This window comes from Anolis carolinensis, unplaced genomic scaffold (assembly GCF_035594765.1).
Source record: "Anolis carolinensis isolate JA03-04 unplaced genomic scaffold, rAnoCar3.1.pri scaffold_9, whole genome shotgun sequence".
In the NCBI taxonomy this organism is placed as follows: domain Eukaryota; kingdom Metazoa; phylum Chordata; class Lepidosauria; order Squamata; family Dactyloidae; genus Anolis; species Anolis carolinensis.
The window spans coordinates 28,869,023-28,893,600 of NW_026943820.1; the positions used below are offsets into that span (position 1 = coordinate 28,869,023).

A 24,578-nucleotide genomic window follows, 5' to 3' on the forward strand; every position below is an offset into this window, starting at 1 on the left:
AAGATTGTCCAACTCTAATTAAATCATTATTCTCATCTTCTTCAATGTAAATGTGCTTATGTATCCTTTTAATAATAATAGAGTAAAATAATACATATAATAATAATAATAATAATAATAATAATAAATAATACAGGAAATAATACATGTAGTAATAACTAGATAATAATAATATAATAATAATAAGATCAGGGTGAAATAATAAATGTAATAATAATAATAATAATAATAATAATAATAATAATGTAAAATAAATGTAATAGTAGCAACAATCATAGAGAAAAATAATAAATGTAATACAGTAGAGTCTCACTTATCCAACACTCGCTTATCCAACATTCTGGATTATCCAACGCATTTTTGTAGACAATGTTTTCAATATATCATGATATTTTGGTGCTAAATTAGTAAATACAGTAATTACTACATAGCATTACCATGTATTGAAGTACTTTTTCTGTCAAATTTGTTGTATAACATGATATTTTGGTGCTTAACTTGTAAGATCATAAACTAATTTGATGTTTAATAGGCTTTTCCTTAATCACTCCTTATTATCCAACATAATCGCTTATCCAACATTTTGTCCATTTATGTTGGATAAGTGAGACTCTAGCGTAATACCAATAATAATAGAGAAAAATAATAAAAGTACCGTATATTTTTGAGTATAAGCTGACCCAAATATAAGCCAACCAGGACCCTCACCCGAGTATAAGCCAAGGCAGGCTTTTTCAGTCTTTAAAAAAGGGCTGAAAAACTAGGCTTATATTCGAGTATATCTATATATATAAAAGAGTGATGGCATCACGGCGACCCACAAAACAACAAAACTACAGGCCCCCCAACCTCGAAATTTGACAACACAACCCATCATCCACGCCTCTAGGTTGATACAACAAAAAGAAAAGAAAAATAAAGTCCTAATTAGAGAGAGAGGAATAATTGCTTTTATCCAATTGCTGCCAGTTAGAAGGCTAAGCTCCTCCAACTTGGTCTCCTATCAACCCAATAAAAAATAATAAAAAACACTAAAAAATTATACAATAAAATACTATAATAACATAAAATAACTAAAAATAATACAAGAAAATAATAAAATATAATAAATAAAAATATAACTTACAATAAAATTAATAATAAATTGCAAATAACGTCAAATAAAAATTACACAACAATTTTTAACCAATACCACCACCACTTTGCCACAGCAACACGTGGCCGGGCACAGCTAGTACAGTATATATCGCACAAATGGAAACCAATGGACACTTGCAAACACAAGCCAATTAAGCCCCATATTGGTGACAATACAAATTAAGTGAACCAGATTCAGCACCTTGGAGAGCTCCTTTGCATTGAAGTCCAAGGCCTGAAGCCAATGGTCCAAGCCAAGGACATGAAAAGCCACCAAGAATACAATCCATAATGACGATACAATAAGTGTAATAATCCTCCCTCCGTCCTAGAAGCTGCCCTATTCGGATCCGTCTAGCAATTAAGTCTCCTTTCCATCTTAGAAGGAAAACAAAGGACGCCGAGCCCTGGAGCCTGATCTATGCGCAGTGCTCAAAGGACGTCTCCCAAAGGAGAGACATGTGGCTTCTCGCGCAGCACGGAAAAAGCGCCAGACGAGATAAATAAGACACTTGTGACGTTCGCTGGGTTATCACGGTGCCAACAGAACACGCAATCGCTAATTGCAACCCGACATGTGTCCGCAAGGAAGGCCGGAAACCGTTTTCTGCGTTTTCCGAGACTTGCTTCCATTGAGAGCAATGCAAGAGAGGATGCTTGGCTGCAACCGGTGAGACTTCCGGCAGAAAGGACTGAATCTCGTCAACAAAGTTAACGACCGATGTGTCAATGCTGCACATGTTAATTAGTGGACACCTCGAATAAGTATCCGCAGCACTTAAGGCACTTTGCATGCGTGCATAGGAAACCCAACTTGGAAGGATGTTGCATGGAATCAATGAAAACTCTGAACTCCACCAATGATGGAATTGGATTACACTTGGCTCCCCCATGACTAGCAAAAAATACTGGAGGTCTTTGGGGGAAATTCGCCTTGATTTGGGGGAGTTGTAGTTCACCTCCATCCAGAGAGCACGGTGAACCCAAACACAGATGTATCTGGATTAAACATGGATTAAACACACACTCCTTTGGGTTAGGGAACTGACCTTCCTTTCTGGGAGTTGTAGTTCCCAGCAATTACAACTCCCAAACGGCAAAATCAATCCCGAAGTAGCAACAAAAATAATGTTATGGTTGGGGGTCACCACAATGTGAGGAACTGGATTAAATAAATACATTAATTAAGGGGTTCCGGCATTAGGATGGCTGGGAACCACTGCTCTGGACCTAATACAGTTGTCTCCATGACTGCAACAGGTCTTCTGGACACAGAATATCTGTATCACCAGAGCAACCAGAGGACAGTAAAAAAGCATCTCTTAGGGCAAAATCAAGGTTTCTAGGTGCATTATAAGGACAGGTAAGGGGAAAATAAATATCAGGAGAGCCATAGGATTGCAAAAACGGTATCTCTTATGGCAAAGTCAAGCTTGCCTTTTTGGATCAGCATCATCATTATCATCATCATCATTATTATCATCATCATCATCACCATCTCTGTCTGGGACTTTCGAATTCAGACAGACAGAGTTTTGGAGCACAATACTCCGGACCTCACGATCATGTTAAAAACAAAGTATGGATTGTCGATGTTGCAATCCAGCAGGACAGCAGGATTGAAGAGAAACAACTGGAAAAGCTGACACGATATGAGGATTTAAAGATCAAACTATAAAGACTCTGGCACAAGCCAGTCAAGGTGGTCCCAGTGGTAATGGGCACACTGGGTGCAGTGCCTAAAGGCCTTGGCCTGCACTTAAACACAATCGGCGCTGACACAATCCCCACCTGCCAGCTGCAGAAGGCCACCCTACTCAGATCTGCGCACATTATTCAACAATACATCACACAGCCCTAGACACTTGGGAAGTGTCTGACGTGGGATCCAATACAACAGGCAGCAGGTGTCTGCTGTGGACTCATCTTGTTGTGTTTCTAATAATAATAATAACAACAACAACAACAACAACAACTTTATTTTTATACCTCACCTTCATCTCCCCAAAGGGACTCGGGGCAGCTAACATGGAGCCAAGCCCAGGTAAACACACCAAAACAGGATATATATATATATATATATATATATATATATATATATATATATATATATATATATATACACACACACACATACATACATACATACATACACACATACACACACACACACACACACACACACACACACACGAGGGTTATCCAGAAAGTAGATTATGTTTTGGACTTAAACATGAACAAAGTATAGGAGAAAACATTTACCATATGCAGTTGAAAGCCAGACCCAAATACCACCTCTCAACATAGTCGCCATTCAAATCTAGGCACTTATCATAGCAATGAATGAGCTTGGCAACTCCTTCCCCACCAAACTCTGCCTTGGAAGGTCTTAGTTTGGGGACCCCTGATCTAGACGATCTTATAAAACCACAGGTAAGCAAAGAGACCTCCAAAGACCATCTAGATGGTCTCATAAGACCATAGGTAAGGAAAGGGACCTTCAAAGGCCATCTAGATGATATCATTAGGCCATCAGAAGACCATAGATAAGGAAAGGGACCCTCAAAGACCATCTAGATAGTTTCATAGGACCATAGGTAAGGAAAGTGACCTCCAAAGACCATCCAGATTGTCTCATAAGACCATAGGTAAGGAAAGGGACCTTCAAAGGCCATCTAGATGATATCATTAGGCCATCAGAAGACCATAGATAAGGAAAGGGACCCTCAAAGCCCATATAGATAGTTTCATAAGGTCATAGGTAAGGAAAGAGGCCCCCAAAGGCCATCTAGACAATCTCATAAAACCATAGGTAAGGAAAGGGACCCTCAAAGTCCATCTAGACATTTTCATAGGACCATAGGTAAGGAAAGTGACCTCCAAAAGCCATCTAGATGGTCTCATAAGGCGGTAGCTAAGCAAAGAGACCTTCTAAGACCATCGAGACGATCTCATAAGATCATAGGTAAGCAAAGAGACCTCCAAAAGCCATCTAGATGGTCTCATAAGGCTGTAACTAAGCAAAGAGACCTTCAATGACCATCTAGACAATCCCATAAGGCCATAAGTAAGCAAAGAGACCTCCAAAGACCAGGTAGACTTAGGTCAACCCTAAGTCTAAAGTTTAGGGCAGGGGCCAGGTCAATGACCTTGGAGGGCCGCATCTGCCCACGGGCCTTAGTTTGGGGACCCCTGGTCTATATCATCAGAGCATTGGGATGGCAACATGGCATTCCTCAAGGCGAAACCAGGTTGGACACAGGTATGACGGTAGCAGTTGCTCCAGACAGGGACCAGGTGAGGCGGGAGGCGCGGGCGGGGCCACCTTACCTGGAGTCGGGGTACTTGGTGAGGGTGGCCAGGCTGCTGGTGTACATGTGTCCTCCTACGTCGATGTGGACGGGCGCATTGGACTTGGTGAGCTGCGCCGGGAGAGGGATGCCTTGAGCGGCCAGGGGCGAAACCGGGGAGCGCGTTAAGGACAGCCGGGACATCGCTCTTCCTTCCTCCTGAAGAAGAAGAAGACGAGAGAAAGAGAACAAAAGAGATATTATTCTTCTTCTTATCCCCGCGATCTATCCCTCCATCCCTCTATCTATGATCACAGCATCTCATCAGATCGCTTGTGCCTCCGCCTGATCGCGTATCCCGCTTACAAATTGCCGCCACCTCCGTAATTAAGTGTGTTTGCATCGCCCGCTTCAAAGGACCGGCGGGTGAGGAAGGAAGGGGAAAAAGATGCTTATTAGCAAGAAGACATCGTCATCGTCGTCAGAAGAAGAAAAAGGAATCTTCTTCCAAGGTGTCAGCCTCCAGGGGCGTAAAACAAACTGCAAAATCCTAATTAAAGGTCGCCGGCTTCGGCGCGAGATGTGAAATATCCCCCGACAAACCGAGAGCCAATTTGCGAATTAGGATTCGGGGGGTTATTTTTGCAAGTTTGTCTCCGTAACGAGACACCTCCAAATTAGTGACTTCCTCGGCTCCCCGGGCGTTTCTCATCCAAACTCGGAACTATTCGGGTTGCTTTCGAAGGAACCGCCAATGATCGGACAATAAAGAGACACCGATTTCTTATCGAACAACAACAACAACAATAATAATAAATCACACAGTCCTAGACACTTGGGAAGTGTTCGAATTGTGATTTTGTAATACGAAAGCCAGCATATCTATCTCGTTTGCTGTGTTATACTGTGTCTTTGTGTCAATAATAATAATAATAATAATAATAATAATAATAATAATAATAATAATAATATAATAATAATAATAATAATAATAATAGTAATACATCACACAGTCCTAGACACTTGGGAAGTGTTCAAGTTTTTTGATATACGAAATCCAGCATATGTATCTTGTTTGCTGTGTCATATTGTGTCATTGTGTCGTTAATAATAATAATAATAATAATAGTAATACTACTACTACTACTACTACTACTAATAATAATAATACTTCACAGAGTCCTAAACAATTGGGAAGTGTTCAAGTTTTTTGATATACGAAATCCAGCATATATATCTCGTTTGCTGTGTCATACTATGTCTTAGTGTCAATAATAATAATAGTAATAATAATAATAATAATAATAATAATATAATACATCACACAGTCCTAAACACTTGTGAAGTGTTCTGCTTATGATTTTTTGATATATGAAATCCAGCATATATCTCATTTGCTGTGTCATACTCTGTCTTTGTGTCAATCATAATAATAATAATAATAATAATAATAATAATAATAGTAATACATCACAGAGTCTTAAACACTTGGGAAGTGTTCGACTTGTGGTTCTGTGATACGAAAGCCAGCATATAGATCTCGTTTGCTGTGTCATATTGTGTCATTGTGTTGTTGTTAATAATAATAATAATAATAATAATAATAATAAATCACAAAGTCTTAAATGCTTGGGAAGTGTTTGACTCGTGATTTTGTAATATGAAATCCAGCATATAGATCTTGTTTGCTGTTTCATACTATGTCTTTGTGTCAATAATAATAATAATAATAATAATAATAATAATAATAATACATCACACAGTCCTAGACACTTGGGAAGTGTTCGACTCGTGATTTTGTGATATGAAATCTGGCAAATACATCTCGTTTGCTGTGTCATACTATGTGTTTGTGTCAATAATAATAATAATAATAATAATAATAATAATAATAATAATAATAATAATAACAACTTTATTGGTATACCGCTCCATCTCCCCAAATTGACTCGGGGAGGTTTCCAGCATAGTTAAAACATTCAATTTCCAACACAGAGACGTACAACACAACAATGCATCCTTGTATCATTACTATGATATAACATACTCAAACAGAATTAAGAATTATAACCAGTTCTCTCGGAATCCTGACTCTCTGATTGAAAGACAAAAATAAAAATACTGAAATAGGACTATTTTTTATCCTTAGCACACCGTTTCCAAGTGTTCGGCCACCTTGATCCAAGTTACACACAAACACACCCACCGCCTCCTGAGTGCAAATAACATTAATAGCATATGTATCTGTTACCGATGCCAATTCAGACGTTCGGCGTTTCAGATAAGCGCAAAGACAACGCACCTTAAACTGCAAAGGAACGAGAAAGATCAAGCTTTGCCTTCCAATAAATATAATAATATGAACGTCGCTTTGCTCGGCACAAGGTAACATCAGAATGAGACGCAGGTGACGAATTGGACCCGTGACAAAACCACGCAAACGGCACAAAATACTCAACACTTGTACTTACTTCGAAGTGTAAACAATACATGGCATTTGCAATATTCAGCTCACCTCTGTAATATTTCCAAGAAAATGCTATTGATACATAACTCAGCCGGGAAAACCAGACCAAAACACAACAGACTGCCGATACAAATCACCTGAAAAATCCTGAAAAACATGCAAACAGGCAGAAGCGAGCTGCAGTGGCATGTTGTGCTGGCTGAACTGCTGACCTGAAGGTTGCCAGTTTGAATTGGAGAGACAGGGTGAGCTCCCATCTGTCAGCTCTAGCTTGGCGATGGAAAATGTCCCCTGGGCAACCTTTCTGTAGACTTGGTGCCAATTCTCTTACACCAGAAGCCACTTGCAGTATGTTCTCAAGTCAGGTGAGCTCCCATCTGTCAGCTCTAGCTTGCATGGACATGAGAGAAATCTCCCTGCAGGATGACAACACATCCGGGCAGTGTCCCCTTGGGCAACGTCTCTATAGACGGCCAATTCTCTCATACCAGAAGCCACTTGTAGTATGCTCTCGAGTCGGGTGAGCTCCCGTCTGCCAGCTCTAGCTTGTGTGGGCATGAGAGAAACCTCCCAGCAGGATGACAACACATCCAGGCAACATCTCTGTAGACGGCCAATTCTCCCACACCAGAAGCCACGCAGAATGTTCTCAAGTCAGGTGAGCTCCCATCTGTCAGTTCTAGCTTGTATGGACATGAGAGAAACCTCTCAGCAGGACGACAACACATCCGAGCAACATCTCTGTAGATGGCCAATTCTCCCACACCAGAAGCCACTTGCAGTATATTCTCAAATCACATCTGACACAATAAAAAAGAACTCAGAAAGGTAAATACCTGACCAAAATAAGAACAGATTCCCATTAGAAATCACCTGAAAAATCCTGAAATACATGGAAACAAATTGAAGGGATCACCAATTGCCAGACTTTGTTGTGCGGATGGCACCAAAACGAGGGATAGAACTATTCGCTCGATTGACTATTTGATCACTGCGGACTTCAAAAATGCATATAAATATAAATATCTTCTCTCTCTTCTTGGTCCCAAAACGGACTCAGAAATCAACCACCGAAGAGCGACGCCGATGCAAAACCTCAGTCGGAGCGGAGAAGAAATATCATCTTCCACATTTGGACACGAAGAAGAAAAAGAAAGATTGGATTCCGTAAAAGTCGGAGCGAGAGATTTTCTCCCGGATTCGGTGAGTCATCTCCGGCAGAGACGTCACATCTGCCCACAAAAGCCAGAGAAGTTGCTTTTTGACACAATCAGTTACAGACGGGAGCTTTACGGGAGCATCAAATACTACAGATCGAGAGAGACAGGCGCACGAGCAACGACCCCATGGGCACCCAAGATGCCGAAAAATCCAAAAGGTTTTTTGGATACCTTTAGGTAAAACACTGCTTCTGGTTCTGACCCAATCTAACCCATCATTCCCCAAAACAAGAGAAGAGACATTTCTGAAATAAAAGATACTATTTGGCAAAGAACGAGACCTGAAACACAGCAAACTAGACACGGTACGTATCCGGCGAGACGGAAAAGCGCACCAAAGAGCAACGGCACACCGAGGAGCCTCGGAAATAATGCAAAGTTGTCTCTATCTACCAACCAGCCAGATGCTTCTCCTGCAGATCATCTTCCCTTTCGCGGATAGGTTTGACTGAGGCTCCAGCCGCTCGCTATTGGGTTGGGGTCTCCTGCCGGGCACGAGGGAGGCGATGCCCAATCGCGAGCGCGCTTACTTGAAAGAAAGTCCATTGGCGCCCAATGGGAACGGCTTCCGAGGCGGCATGCGGCACCGGGCGGCACGGCTTCATCTCTTTCTCTCTCGCTCTCTCTCTATCTCTCTATTAGAGCCCTCCTATTATAGACCTTTCCGTCTCCCACTCGCTTCTCAGAGGCAGGGAACAATGGGGAACGAAGCCACGGCCCGCCCAAAACGGGGCAGATGTGGGTCGCAATCCAACGAGAGCCTGGAATGACGGGTGCAGATGGCACAGGAACAAAGACGAGCCAAAACGGCACCGTTCCCGGGGTTTATTGTTATGTCGTCGGAGACGGAGATGCCAAGCAGAACTGTCAGCAGCCTTTTTACTATCAGACACTTGCAATGACTTAGCTTTCCCCTCTGGGACGACAAAGACCACAACACAACATTGGGTTCAATAATAGCAATAATAATAATAATGCTTGGAGATGGAGATGGCAAGCAGAACTGTCAGCAGCCCTTTTACTATCAGACACTTGCAATGACTTAGCTTTCCCCTCTGGGACGACAAAGACCACAACACAACATTGGGTTCAATAATAGTAATAATAATAGTAATAATAATAATAATGCTTGGAGATGGAGATGGCAAGCAGAACTGTCAGCAGCCCTTTTACTATCAGACACTTGCAATGACTTAGCTTTCCCCTCTGGGACGACAAAGACCACAACACAACATTGGGTTCAATAATAGCAATAATAATAGTAATAATAATAATAATGCTTGGAGATGGAGATGGCAAGCAGAACTGTCAGCAGCCCTTTTACTATCAGACACTTGCAATGACTTAGCTTTCCCCTCTGGGACGACAAAGACCACAACACAACATTGGGTTCAATAATAGCAATAATAATAATAATGCTTGGAGATGGAGATGGCAAGCAGAACTGTCAGCAGCCCTTTTACTATCAGACACTTGCAATGACTTAGCTTTCCCCTCTGGGATGATAAAGACCACAACACAACATTGGGTTCAATAATAGCAATAATAATAATAATGCTTGGAGATGGAGATGGCAAGCAGAACTGTCAGCAGCCTTTTTACTATCAGACACTTGCAATGACTTAGCTTTCCCCTCTGGGACGACAAAGACCACAACACAACATTGAGTTCAATAATAGCAATAATAATAATAATGCTTGGAGATGGAGATGGCAAGCAGAACTGTCATTGGAGATGGAGATGGCAAGCAGAACTGTCAGCAGCCTTTTTACAATCAGACACGTGCAATGACTTTCCATTCCCGTCTAGGACTACAAAGACCTCAACACAACATTGGGTTCAACAACAACAACAACAACAACAACAACAATGATAATTCATCCAAAAATACATCACACAGTCCTAAACGCTTGGGAAGTATTTGACTTGTGATTCTGTGATATGAAATCCAGCATACATATCTCGTTTGTTGTGTCATACTCTGTCATAATAATAATAATAATAATAATAATAATTGGAGACAGAGATGGCAAGCTGAACTATCAACAGCCTTTTTACTATCAGACACTTGGAATGACTTTCCATTCCCGTCTAGGACTACAAAGACCGTAACACAACATTGGGTTCAACAACAACAACAACAACAACAACAACAACAATGATAATTCATTCAAAAATACATCACACAGTCCTAAACGCTTGGGAAGTATTTGACTTGTGATTCTGTGATACGAAATCCAGCATACATATCTCGTTTGTTGTGTCATACTCTGTCTTAATAATAATAATAATAATAATAATAATAATAATTGGAGACAGAGATGGCAAGCTGAACTATCAACAGCCTTTTTACTATCAGACACTTGGAATGACTTTCCGTTCCCCTCTGGGATGACAAAGACCATAACACAACCATATTATTATTATTGGGTTCAATAATAATAATAATGATGATGATAATGATTGGAGACGGAGATGGCAAGCTGAACTGCCAACAGCCTTTGTACTATCAGACACTTACAATAACTTTCCTTTTATAGCTGAATGTTATATTGATATTGTTTTTACTTACTTATATTGGTTTTAAGTGTCATATTTGTTTTTGTTTTGGGCTTTGTCCCCATGTTAGCCACCCCGAGTCCCTTTGGGGAGGTGGTGGCGGGATAGAATACAGTAGAGTCTCACTTATCCAACACTCGCTTATCCAACGTTCTGGATTATCCAACGCATTTTTGTAGTCAATGTTTTCAATATATCGTGATATTTTGGTGCTAAATTCATAAATACAATAATTACTACATAGCATTACTGCGTATTGAACTACTTTTTCTGCCAATTTGTTGTCCAACATGATGTTTTGATGCTTCATTTGTAAAATCATAACCTAATTTGATGTTTAATAGACTTTTCCTTAATGCCTCCTTATTATCCAACATATTCGCTTATCCAACATTCTGCCGGCCCGTTTATGTTGGATAAGTGAGACTCTACTGTAATAATAATAATAATAATAATAATAATTATTATTATTATTATTTTATTATGACACAGCAAACAAGATAGATATGCTGGATTTCAATAATAATAATAATAATAATAATAATAATAATAATAATAATAATAGTCAAAGAAGAAGAACATGCCTTGGCAGAATATGTAAAGCAAAGTGAAGAACCTGCTTTGATTGAAGTCAAAAATCAGAAACTCCTCAAAGCACAGCAGACAAAAAACCAGTACAAGAAAGCCACACTACAAACTAGAGCTGACAGCTGGCACAACAAAACATTGCATGGAAAGTTCCTTGACAAAACTGAAGGAAAAGCTGACAAGGAGAAGACCTGGCTCTGGCTCACGAATGGGACCCTGAAGAAGGAGACAGAAGGCCTGATCCTGGCAGCCCAGGAGCAAGACATCAGGACAAAGGCAATTAATAATAATAATAATAATAATAATAGAAGACCTGGCTCTGGCTCATGAATGGGACCCTGAAGAAGGAGACAGAAGGCCTGATCCTTGCAGCCCAGGAGCAAGACATCAGGACAAAGGCAATTAATAATAATAATAATAATAATAATAGAAGACCTGGCTCTGGCTCACGAATGGGACCCTGAAGAAGGAGACAGAAGGCCTGATCCTTGCAGCCCAGGAGCAAGACATCAGGACAAAGGCAATTAATAATAATAATAATAATAATAGAAGACCTGGCTCTGGCTCACGAATGGGACCCTGAAGAAGGAGACAGAAGGCCTGATCCTTGCAGCCCAGGAGCAAGACATCAGGACAAAGGCAATTCAGGCCAAGATTGAAAAATCAGCTGATGACCCAAAATGCAGACTGTGCAAGGAAGCTGACGAAACCATGGATCATCTCCTCAGCTGCTGTAAGAAAATTGCACAGACAGACTACAAACAGAGGCACAACTATGTGGCCCAAATGATCCATTGGAACTTATGCCTCAAGTCCCACCTCCCAGCAGCAAAGAACTGGTGGGATCACAAACCTGCAAAGGTCGTGGAAAATGAGCACGCAAAAATACTGTGGGACTTCCGAATCCAGACTGACAAAGTTCTGGAACACAACACACCAGATATCACAGTTGTGGAAAAGAACAAGGTTTGGATCATGGATGTCGCCATCCCAGGTGACAGTCGCATGGACGAAAAACAACAGGAAAAACTCAGCCGCTCTCAGGACCTCAAGATAGAACTTCAAAGACTGGCAGAAACCAGTGCAGGTGGTCCCGGTGGTGATGGGCACACTGGGTGCCGTGCCAAAAGATCTCAGCCGGCATTTGGAAACAATAGACATTGACAAAATCACCATCTGCCAACTGCAAAAGGCCACCCTACTGGGATCTGCACACATCATCAGAAAATACATCACACAGTCCTAGACACTTGGGAAGTGTTCGACTTGTGGTTTTGCGAAACGAAATCCAGCATATCTATCTTGTTTGCTGTGCCATACAACGTCGTTGTGTTGATAATAATAATAATTAGAGACAGACAGACAGACAGTCAGGTTATCCTTTAAGCTTCTTTAAGGAATGCTCCAAAACTCTTGCTTTGACTTAGAGCTTCCGAAATGAGAGAATGCGCATCATGGAAGCGCACTGGTCCTATGTGCAGTGCGCCTACTTAACAGAATGTGCTATCAATGCAATGTGTTGGGGTCTTCTTTTGCCCACCTCCTTTGAAATGAATGAGTTGCCCAATATTGTGCTGGAAGGGACCTTTCTGCGCATGGATGGAGCCCATTGCCTTTGCTTTGGTGTGCACAGACTCTGCCGCCTCCCATGCGCGCGCATCCTGCTCACCAGGCGCCGTGAGCATCGTCACTACTACCTTCCCTTCCTCCTCCGCTCCCCGACTCAAACGGCTGCTTGTAAAAACTATTTGCCCATGGAGCAGTGCGCACATTGCCGCCATACCATGCTCATTTACACACAAAATGGTTTTGTGTCCCATTGAGCTCACAGTTGTTGGGCTCTCTAGGGGTGATTAAACCAGCTCCGCTCCTGCCTGAGATGAGCTTCACCCAATCTGAGCCGTTTGTTCCCTTTTGCAAAGTTGCTTCTTTGCAGAAAGCTGTTATTTTAACCATAAAAGGTAAACAGAAGGCGGTTGTAAGTGCGCCATTCAACTCCAAAGGCCCCAGGCGCACGCCTCGGGGCAGAGAACGCTGAAAGACGGCAGCGGAAGAAAGACATTTCTAGGGTGTTGCCTCTCCTTTTCCTCCCTTGCTTTCTTCCTTTCTTTCTCTGAAATATGCTTCCTACGAGGGTTGAATGAAAAGTAACGCCTCCACCTTCGTTACCTGGCTTTGGATGGAATATTTTAATAAACCAAACGCAGAAATAATCCTTAGAATGTGCTCTTTAACTACCACTATTCACTTTTCCACATAATCACCAGACAATTGGATACCTTTCTGACAACAATGAACAAGTTTTCTGAAGCCGTCACGGAAGAAGTCAACACTCTGTTTCCGCAACCGGCGTCTCGCAGGACCCATCGTGCACAGAACTTCCAATAGCCAAGCAAAGCCATAATGTGACCCACACGTTCTTGTGAAATGCCGATGATGCTTGAAATTTCTCTCTGAGTGATACGACAATTGTCCTGAATCAATCTGTCAACCTTCTGCTTGTGAAACTCGGTGGTTGCTGTTACAAGACATCCAACTCTTTGTCACACAAGTCAGATGTTCCCACCTCAACATCTTTAAACTTACTCGCCCAACGATGCACAGGACTCACGTCAACACAATCACCATAAACAGCTTGTATTCTCTGGTGAATTTCCTTTGGGGTGACACCTTCTGAGCAGGGTTCCATACTTGGCACTTTAACAACACAACCGTTCTGCGCAGGGTTCCATACTTCACACTTTAACAACACAACCGTTCAATGCTAAGGCTTCCCATTCTGAGCAGGATTCCATACTTCGCACTTTAACAACACAACCGTTCAATGCTAAGGCTTCCCCGTCTGTGCAGGATTCCATACTTTGCACTTTAACAACACAACTGTTCAATGGTAAGACAAGAGGGATTCTCTCACCTCTGCAGGAGTCTACCACATACCATGCAGCCGTGGACAAGTCTATAGTAAGGTAAAGGTAAAGGTTTTCCCCTGACATAAAGTCCAGTCATGTCCGACTCTGGGGGTTGATAGTCATCTCCATTGCTAAGCCATTGCTTGTCCATAGACATCTCCAAGATCATGACTGCATGGATTGCTGTTACCTTCCCGCCAGAGCAGTACCTATTGATCTACTCATATTTGCATGTTTTTGAACTGCTAGGTTGGCAGAAGCTGGAGCTAACAGCGGGAGCTCACCACACTCCCTGGATTCGAATCACTGACCTTATCAGTCAGGAAGTTCAGCAGCTCAGCGGTGTAACCCACTGCGCCTCTGGGAGCTTCCAGGTCTATACAGAGAACCCCAAATAATAATAATAATAATAATAATAATAATAATAATAACAGCCAGCAGAGTGTCTGCTGTGGACTCATCTTGTTGTGTTTTCAATAATAATAATAATAATAATAATAATAACTTTTTAAATAGTATTCTGCCCCATTTCTCTGAAGGCACTTGGGGCGGCTTACGTGGGGACCAAGCCCGAAAAACAACAATGACCCATAGCATAAAATTACATTCCAAAATTATAACATAAAATATATAAAAACATCAAAAATCATAATTCAATTATTCAAAATTTGACCAATGCCGTGGGCATAATCAGAGTTGGGGCGAGGGATAAAATCCATGTATAGTAGGAATAGAAGTCTTTGGTGGTGTAGCATGTTAAATCGCTGATCTGCTGAACTTGCAGACCGAAAAGTCGCAGGTTCGAATCTGGGGAGTGGAGTGAGCATCCGCTGTTAGCCCCAGCTTCTGCCAACCTAGCAGTTCGAAAACATGCAAATGTGTGTAGATCAATAGGTACTGCTCTGGCAAGAAGGTACCGGTGCTCCATGAAGTCATGCCAGTGGCCACATGACCTTGGAGGTGTCTACGGACAACGCTGGCTCTTCGGCTTAGAAATGGAGATGAGCACCAACCCCCAAAGTCGGACACAACCAGACTTATTCAGTTCAAACAATTCAAGAATATAAACAACGAACTCTAAAATCTTTCAAAGATATTGTGGAACCTATTGGGAACATAGAGCGGCTTTCAAGAGTCAAGAAAATAAACAAGAACGTTTACTACGTTGTGAATGCAACTACCATTCACCATACTATGAATGCAACAGTTTGTGATTTGTAACCACTTATCTGACATAAAAAACATTCAATTGTCAAAAGACACCATGCAACAAAGTCCAGCATAAATACACATAATAAACAATGTCGTAAGACAAAATCGAAACAATTCTATTAAGAACCGAGACAAAATTGCAAATCCAAATCAATATACTCCATCAAGGATTCAAATACAGTAGAGTCTCACTTATCCAACATAAATGGGCTGGCAGAACGTTGGATAAGCGAATATGTTGGATAATAAGGAGGGATTAAGAAAACGCCTATTAAACATCAAATTAGGTTATGATTTTACAAATTAAACACCAAAACATCATGTTAGACAACAAATTTGACAGAAAAAGTAGTTCAATACACAGTAATGCTATGTAGTAATTATTGTATTTATGAATTTAGCACCAAAATATCACGATGTATTGAAAACATTGACTACAAAAATGTGTTGGATAATCCAGAACGTTGGATAAGTGAGACTCTACTGTAGCACTAAACAGAACTTCAAGGTAGACTTGTTGAATTATAAGGGAGAGGTAAAACTTGTGCATCAGAGTATTATAGGGCCAGGGAGTGGATAAAGTGCAGAGCAGCCAGGCTTTGAAGCTGCAAGGCCATTCAATGCTAATCATGCTGGCCAATGGCAGCATTCACAACAGACAAGAGTTCTTTCTCCCACCCTGGACATTATTCCAGATATAGAAAACCCTTTTGCCTAGTTTCTTGTCTACTGGAGGCCAGTGTGAATGTTGTAATAAATCACCTTGATTAGCATTAAATGGCCTTGCAAGCTTCATGTCCTGGCCTGGGGGGGGTCTCCCTTGTTCGGATTCATTAGCTGCCCCTGGTTGATTCATGTCTGAAATTCTTCTGTCGAAATTGTCCACATGCTTGTGGATTTTCAATGATGGCTTAGTTTCTCCATAGACCTCACAACCTCTGAGGATGCCTGCCATAGATGTGGGTGAAACGTCAGGAGAGAGTGCTTCTGGGACATGGCCAGACAGCGTGGAAAACTCACAGCGACCCAGTGATTCTGGCCATGAAAGCCTTTGACAACAAAGTGGGAAAGAAGTTTGGGCCGGGAAGATGAAAGCGGGAGGAGAAAGAAAGAAAGAAAGAAAGAAAGAAAGAAAGAAAGAAAGAAAGAAAGAAAGAAGAAAAAAGGAAGCAGGAGGGAGGGATGAAGGGGAGGCCAAGTCTAAATCAAAGCGCTCCGGCACTTAAAACAGAAATACAGATGGGAAAGCAGGCTAATTAAGGATATAAAAACCCAAACTTTTATTGTCGCCAGGATTTGGGGAGGGGAAATAATTGAAACTAATGCTGTTATTCACTGGCACAGTTTAATTCCTTCATGCCCATTTAAGACGAGAAATGGAAACTGCAGGGTGTTGTTGAGTTTTTTTCTTTCCAAAGGGAAAATGTTGGTGCAAATCCATGCTTGCACATGTGTTCTTTTTCTTGCTCTGTCTACACTGCCAATGAATGCAGTTTGAGCTGCATTATAAGGTCAGCATAGACCCAGTATGATATGGAAGTACAATGAGCATATAATAAATATAATGCAGTTCAAGCTGCGCAATGTGGACCTACACTGGGCATAGTCCAACTGCATTATATGGTCAACTAGCTGTGCCCGGCCACGCGTTGCTGTGGCAAAGTATGGTGGTATGGGAAATAAAGTATTGAGGAATTGGTGGTGGTTAAGGTAAAGGGTCCCCTGGGCTGAGTGGGTTGCTAGGAGACCAAGTGAGCGGAGCTTAGCCTTCTAACTGGCAGCAACTGGATAAAAACAATTATTCCTCTCCCTTTAATTAGGACTTTATTTTTCTTTTCTTTTTGTTGTATCGACCTAGAGGCATGGATGAGGGGTTGTGCTGTCAATTTTCGAGGTTGTGGGGTGTTTACTTTTGTTGTTTTCTCCGCTGCCGTGATACCATCACTCTTTTATATATATAGATACACACACACACACACACACACACAATCAGACAGGGGATTTGAGACGAGAAACAATCAGGGCCAGCTAATACCTCCCAACAAAGGATTCCTGCAGGCAGGAAGCAAGCAGGCTTTGAAGCTGCATATATATGAAATCAGACAGGGAAATTCCAGACAAGAAACAATCAGGGCTAGCTAACACCTGCTTGAATCCTTCATTGGGATGTGTTAGCTGGCCCCTGAATGAAAACAGACAGGCTGGGCGGTGGCGCAGGCTGGTTAGCAGCCAGCTGCAACAAATCACTCTGACCAAGAGGTCATGAGTTTGAGGCCAGCCCGTGCCTGCGTCTTACTCTGTTCTATGTTATGGCATTGAATGTTTGCAATGTAATCCGCCCTGAGTCCCCTTCGGGGTGAGAAAGAAGGGCGGAATATAAACACTGTAATTAATTAATTAATTAATTAATTCCAGACAAGAAATAATCAGGGCCAGCTAACACCTGGGAGCATACTTTGTTGGGATGTGTTAACTGGCTCCTGAACGAAAACAGACAGGGGAGTTCCAGACAATAAACAATCAGGGCCAGCTAACACCTGGGGGAATGCTTTGTTGGGATGTGTTAGCTGGCCCTTGAATGAAAACAGACAGGGGAATTCCAGGCAGGAAACAATCAGGGCCACCTAACACCTCCCGACAAAATATTCCCCCAGGCAGTACGCAGCCAGGCTTCGAAGCTGCAAGGCCATTCAATACCAATCAAGGTTCACGATTGCAACGTTGATACTTGAATCAAGCAGACAAAGGTTCTTTCTCCCACCCTGGAAATTATTCCACAGATATATCAACCCCACTTGCCTAGTTTCCAGCAGACCTCACAACCTCTGAGGATGCCGCCCACAGATGTGGGTGAAACGCGTCCCCCTTTTTCCCTCCCTCCATCCTTCTATCCGGGGCCTGAGGCCTCCATCTCTCCTTCTTCTTCTCCCGCCGCCTGGCGCCAGGGCCTTTCCTTCCACAGCCGGCTGGCTCTGGCCCGGGGCCTTTTATTATGACTATTAAAGATTTTTAACTGAGAGACATTACGCAGAATCAAGGGCATGGAAAGAAAGAAAGAAAGAAAGAAAGAAAGAAAGAAAGAAAGAAAGAAAGAAAGAAAGAAAAGCAGGACTTCCCAGCAGTCCTGCACACTGCCTCCTCCTTCAACATTACCATCCGTTCCTTCCAAACCTCAGAAGCAAAAGTTACCAAAGCGTTTCCTTGTACAGTAGAGTCTCACTTATCCAACATAAACGGGCCGGCAGAACGTTGGATAAGCCAGTATGTTGGATAATAAGGAGGCATTAAGGAGAAGCCTATTAAACATCAAATTAGGTTATGATTTTACAAATTAAGCACCAAAACATCATGTGATACAACAAGTAGTTCAATACGAAATAATGCTATGTAGTAATTACTGTATTTACAAATTTAGCACCAAAATATCTCGATGTATTGAAAACATTGACTACAAAAATGCGGTGGATAATCCAGAACGTTGGATAAGCGAGTGTTGGATAAGTGAGACTCTACTGTATTTCCCATGCAAAAAAGTCCAAAAGGACACTCAGAAAAACACCGCCCCCTTCCGGGCTGTCTGGCCATGTTCCAGAAGCACTCTCTCCTGATGTTTCGCCCACATCTGTGGCAGGCATCCTCAGAGATTGTGAGGTATATTGTTGAAGGCTTCATGGGCAGAATCACAGAGTTGTTGTATGTTTTCCAGGCTGTATGGCCATGTTCCAGAAGCACTCTCTCCTGACGTTTCGCCCACATCTATGGCAGGCATCCTCGGAGGTTGTGAGGTTCTGTTGGAAAACTATGCAAGTGGGGATCATAGATCTGGAATAATGTCCAGGGTGGGAGAAAGAAAGAACTCATTTGCTTGAGGCAAATGTTGCCATCATGAACTTTGATTCACATCGAATGGCCTTGCAGCTTCAAAGCCTGGTTGCCCCCTGCCTGGGGGAAATCCTTTGTTGGGAGGTGAACGTTGCAGTTTGATCGCCTTGATTAGAATTGAATAGCCTTGCAGGAAGGAAGCAGCCAAGCTTCTCCGTGTAATTCCAGACAATCAGGGCCAGCTAACACCTCCCAACAAAGAATTCACCCAGGCAGGAATCAGACAGGCTTTGAAGCTGCAAGGCTATTCAATGCGAATCAAGCTGGCCAATGGCAACATTCACACTTGCCTCAAAGAGACAAGAGTTCTTTCTTTGGTGATGGTGGTGGTGGAGTGTTAGCTGGCCCTGATTTTTTCCTACCTGGAATTCCTCTGTTTTCTGAGTGTTATTCTGTCCTGATTTATTTACTATCCCCATTCTGGACTTTTTAAATCTGTCTTTTAAATCTGTCACCCAGATTTTTGTGTGAAGCAAGTGTGGATGTTGCATTTGGCCACCTTGATTTTTTATTATTATTATTATTATTATTATTATTATTATTATTATTAATAATAATAAATAGTATTATTATTATTAATAATAATAATTTATTTATCATACTTATATCCCACCTTTGTCAACCTCTGGGGGGGCTCAAGGCGGTTGACGAATGGCACTACATAGTGCCTACAGCATAACATATGAAAAAGGTACATTAAAATTAAAATAAGCATACATAAAAATGTATTTAAATTTGCATTGAATAGCCTTGCAGCTTCAAAAACAAAACAAAACAAAACAAAAACTCTAAAATCAGGGCAGTGAATAAAAGAGCAACACTCTGAAAACAGGGGAATTCCAGACAGGAAACAATCAGGGCCAGCTAACACCTCCCAACAAAGGATGCCCCCAGGCAGAAAACAGCCAGGCTTTGAAGCTGCAAGGTCATTCAAAGCCAATGAGGGTGGTCAATTGCAAAACTCACACCTGCCTCCAACTCGCAAGAGTTCTTTCTCCCACCATGGACATTATTCCGCAGGTATACGAACCCCACTTGCCTAGTTTCCAACAGACCTCACAACCTCTGAGGATGCCTGCCACAGATGTGGGTGAAACGTCAGGAGAGAATGCTTCTGGAACATGGCCATGTAGCCTGGAAAACTCACAGCAACCCAGAAGGAATTGTCCTTTTAATCCATCCAGGTAGGGAAGAAAGAAAGGGACCCAATGAAAATCAGAAGAGTTGGGGAGAGAAAGAAAGAAAGAAACAAAGGAAGATAGAAAGATAGATAGATAGATAGAAAGAAAGAAAGAAAGGAGATCAAGGGGTAATAGCCACCCTTTCACATATTCCTGACCCCCTTTTTCCTGGAAAGCAAGGGGTCTCATAAAATCAGAAGAGTTGGTGGAGAGAAGGAAGGAAGGAAGGAAGGAAGGAAGGAAGGAAGGAAGGAAGGAAGGAAGGAAGGAAGGAGAAATAAAAGGATAACTGCCACAGCCACTCACCAACACACACTCCATTCATGTAGGAAAGAAAGGCTTCCATCAGAAGCAGAAGAGTTTGGGATGAAGAGAAGGAAGAGATGCAAGGAAAGGAAGGAGGGAAGGAAAGGAAGAAAGGAGGGAAGAGAAGGGAATAAGGAAGCAAAGGAAGGGAAGGAGGGAAGGAAAAGAAGAAAGGAAAGGAAGTAAAGGAAGGGAAGGCAGGAAGGAAGCAAGGGAATGAGGGAATGAGGGAAGGATAAGAAGAAAGGAAAGGAAATAAAAGGGAAGGAAGGAAGGGAAGGAAGGAAAGAAAGAAAGAAAGAAAGGAGGGAAGAGGAGGGAAAAAAGAAAGCAAAGGAAGGAGTGGAAGGAAAGAAGGGAAGGAAAAGAAGAAAGGAAAGGAAGTAAAAGGGAAGGAAGGAACGATGGAAGGGAAGGAAAAGAAGAAGGAAAGGAAGGGAAGGAAGGAAAGAAAGAAAGGAGGGAGGGAAGAGAAGGGAATAAGGAAGCAAAGGAAGGGAAGGAGGGAAGGAAAAGAAGAAAGGAAAGGAAGTAAAGGAAGGGAAGGCAGGAAGGAAGCAAGGGAATGAGGGAAGGATAAGAAGAAAGGAAAGGAAATAAAAGGGAAGGAAGGAAGGAAGGGAAGGAAGGAAAGAAAGAAAGGAGGGAAGAGGAGGGAAAAAAGAAAGCAAAGGAAGGAGTGGAAGGAAAGAAGGGAAGGAAAAGAAGAAAGGAAAGGAAGTAAAAGGGAAGGAAGGAAGGATGGAAGGGAAGGAAAAGAAGAAGGAAAGGAAGGGAAGGAAGGAAAGAAAGAAAGGAGGGAGGGAAGAGAAGGGAATAAGGAAGCAAAGGAAGGGAAGGAGGGAAGGAAAAGAAGAAAGGAAAGGAAGTAAAGGAAGGGAAGGCAGGAAGGAAGCAAGGGAATGAGGGAATGAGGGAAGGATAAGAAGAAAGGAAAGGAAATAAAAAGGAAGGAAGGAAGGAAGGAAGGAAGGAAGGGAAGGAAGGAAAGAAAGAAAGGAGGGAAGAGGAGGGAAAAAAAGAAAGCAAAGGAAGGAGTGGAAGGAAAGAAGGGAAGGAAAAGAAGAAAGGAAAGGAAGTAAAAGGGAAGGAAGGAAGGGAATGAGGGAAGGAAAAGAAGAAAGGAAAGGAAGTAAAAGGGAAGGAAGGATGGAAGGGAAGGAAAAGAAGAAGGAAAGGAAGGGAAGGAAGGAAAGAAAGAAAGGAGGGAAGAGAAGGGAAAAAAGAAAGCAAATGAAGGAAAGGAAGCAAAGGAGGGAAGAAAGAAATAAAGCAAAGGAAGGGAAGGAAGGAAAGGAAGATAACTGAAGGGAAGGAGGGAGGGAAAGAGGGAAGGAAGGAAGGAAGGAAGGAAGGAAGGAAGGAAGGAAGGAAGGAAGGAAGGAAGGAAGGAAGGAAGGAGGGAGGGAAAGAGGGAAGGAAGGAAGGAGGGAGGGAGAAGGTGCCCCCCCCCCGCCCTCCGGCCTCTCCTTTGACCCTCTTCTTTTGGGGGAGGGAAGGAAGAAGGCATTCCCTTTTCTGCTTCGAGTTGGGGAAGAAGAAGGGGTCGAGGAGGCCTCCCCCCCCCCCAGGGTCTCCCCCTCCCCCCTCCCTCCCTCCCTCCCTTTCCCCGCGTGGGAGGGGTACCATCCAGGCTGCTCCGGGCCTTCCTCCTCCTCCTCCTCCTCCTCTTCCTCTTCTTCTTCTTCTTCTTCCTCTTCGAGGCGGGGGTTCGGCTACGGGTTCCCCCGAAGGAGAGGGGAGGGGGGCGCCTGGGGGGCTGGCTCTGCCTCCGCCGCCCGGACGGACATCCTCCTCCTCCTCCTCTTCCTCCTCTCTCTCTCTCTCTCTCTTTCCCCGCGTGGGAAGGAAGGAAGGAAGGAGGGAAGGGAGGAGAGAAGGAGGAGGAGGAGGAGGCGGGGAGAGCGCCACGAGCCCCCGGGCAACACAACACACACACACACACACGCAACACACACCAGGAAGGGAAGGAGCCCAGGCAGAGAGAGAGAGGCCCCTTCCGTCCACACCGCCCGCCCCGGGATCCGGTTCAAGGCGGACCATCCGGATTTTAGGGGGCAGCGGGGGAGGGGGGACGGGAATGGGGAGGGGGGGGGGTCAAGCAAGGGGGGCTCCAAAGCTTTCCTCTCGTTTCCTTTCCCTTCCTTCCCTCCCTCCTCTCCTCTCTTGCCTTTTCCTTTCCTCTCGCTTTCATTTCTCTCCTTCCTTCCTTCCTTCCTTCCTTCTTTCATCTCTCCCTCCTCCCCTTCTTCCTTCTCTCTTCCTCTCCTTCCTTCTTTCTTTCCCTCTCTCCTCCTTCCCTCCTCTCCCTCCCTCTTTTTCCTTTCCTTTCCTCTCCTTTTATTTCTCTCCTTCCTTCCTTCTTTCTTTCACTTTCTCTTCCTTCCTTCCTTCCTCCTCTCCCTCCCTCTTTTTCCCTTTTTACTCTCCTTTCATTTCTCTCCTTCCTCCCTCCCCTTCTTCCCTCTTTCTTCCTCTCCCTCCTTTCCTCTCCTTTCATTTCCTTCCTTCTTTCCTTCCTTCCTTCTCCCCTCCCTCTCCTTTCATTTCTCCCTTTCCTTCTTTTTTCCTTCCTTCTTTTCTTCCTTCCTTCCTTCCTCTCCTTCCACCTCCCTTTCCATCTTTTCCCTTCCTTTCATTACTCTTCTTTCCTCCTTCTTTCATTTCCCTCCTTCTTTCCTTCCTCCCCTTCTTCCCTCTCTCTTCCTCTCCTTCCTACCTTCTCCCCTCCCTCTTTCCCTTTCCTCTCCTTTCATTTCCCCCTTTCCTTCTTTTTTTCCTTCTTTTCTTCCTTCCTTCCTTTCTCCTCCCTTTCCATCTTTTCCCTTCCTTTCATTTCTCTTCTTCCTCTCTTTTGTCATTTCCCTCCTTCCCTCTCTCTCTCCCACCTCCTTCCTTCCTTCCTTTCTCTCTCTCTCTAAGAACACGACATTTGGAAGGAAAGAGGGAAGGAAACAGAGAAGGGAAGGAAGGAGAAGAGGCGACCATGGCTTACCTCCAGACCTCCTCCTCCTCCTCCGGGGCTCCTTTGGCCGGGTCTCCGCCTCCTTCCTCCTCTTCCTCCTCCTCCTCCTCTGCGTTGCCTTTGTGCCCTCTCTTTCTTCCTCTCTCTCTTTCCTTCCTTCCTTCCTTCCTTCTCTCTCTCTCTCTCTCTCTCTCATTCACTGACTCGGGGCCTCCCTCTCCCTCCGGCCCTCCTCCTCCTCCCTCCCTCTCTCTTTCCCACTTAGCCCTTCCTCCTCTTCTCTCTTTCTTTCTCTTTCTCTCTTTCCCTTCTTCTCGTTCCTTTCGTTCCTTTTCTCGTTACCCCCGTCTCAACATCACCCCTCTATTTCTATCTCAAAAAAACGCCATCTCTGTAGTTATATTTCTATCTCTTTCTATTGTCTATTTATGTCAAGGAAGACTTTCTGTCTATCTATCTAAGTATCTATCTCAAGGAATGCTGGACCGTACCTCTATTTATTGTCTATCTCTATCTATCTCAAGGAATGCTATATCTATATCGGTTGTCTGTCTATCTATCTATCTATCTATCTATCTATCTATCTATCTATCTATCTCAATGCTATGTCAATATCTCTATATCTATCTAAACCAGGGGTCCCCAAACTAAGGCCCGGGGGCCGGATGCGGCCCTCCAAGGTCATTTACCTGGCCCCCGCCCTCAGTTTTAGACTTAGGCTTGCCCAAAGTCTGAAATGACTTGAAGGCACACAACAACAACAATCCTAATTAACTTGAGACTATTTCATTGACCAGAAGCAGGCCCACACTTCCCATTGAAATCCTGATAGGTTTATGTTGGTTAAAATTGTTTTTATTTT

General features: G+C 43.1%; 1 protein-coding gene across 6 annotated transcripts in view; it reads right to left on the reverse strand.

Annotated features, from left to right (window-relative positions):
* Window positions 1-24,230, reverse strand: part of kctd15 (potassium channel tetramerization domain containing 15) — a 77,841-nt gene extending 53,611 nt beyond the window's left edge. Inside the window, exons 1-2 of one of the 6 annotated variants that reach the window (XM_062961553.1) lie at window positions 23,747-24,230; window positions 4,468-4,646 (exon numbers count right to left, since the gene is read on the reverse strand). In XM_062961553.1, coding sequence (XP_062817623.1) covers window positions 4,468-4,631 — 164 coding nt within the window. In that variant the 5' untranslated portion in view covers window positions 4,632-4,646; window positions 23,747-24,230. Of the gene's footprint in view, window positions 1-4,467; window positions 4,647-7,767; window positions 8,416-8,511; window positions 9,581-16,144; window positions 16,172-22,377; window positions 22,684-22,709; window positions 23,707-23,746 lie in introns of those variants that run through there. The other 5 variants (XM_062961548.1, XM_062961552.1, XM_062961551.1 and 2 more) reach the window with 5 other exon arrangements.
* Window positions 24,231-24,578: the final 348 nt, after the last annotated feature.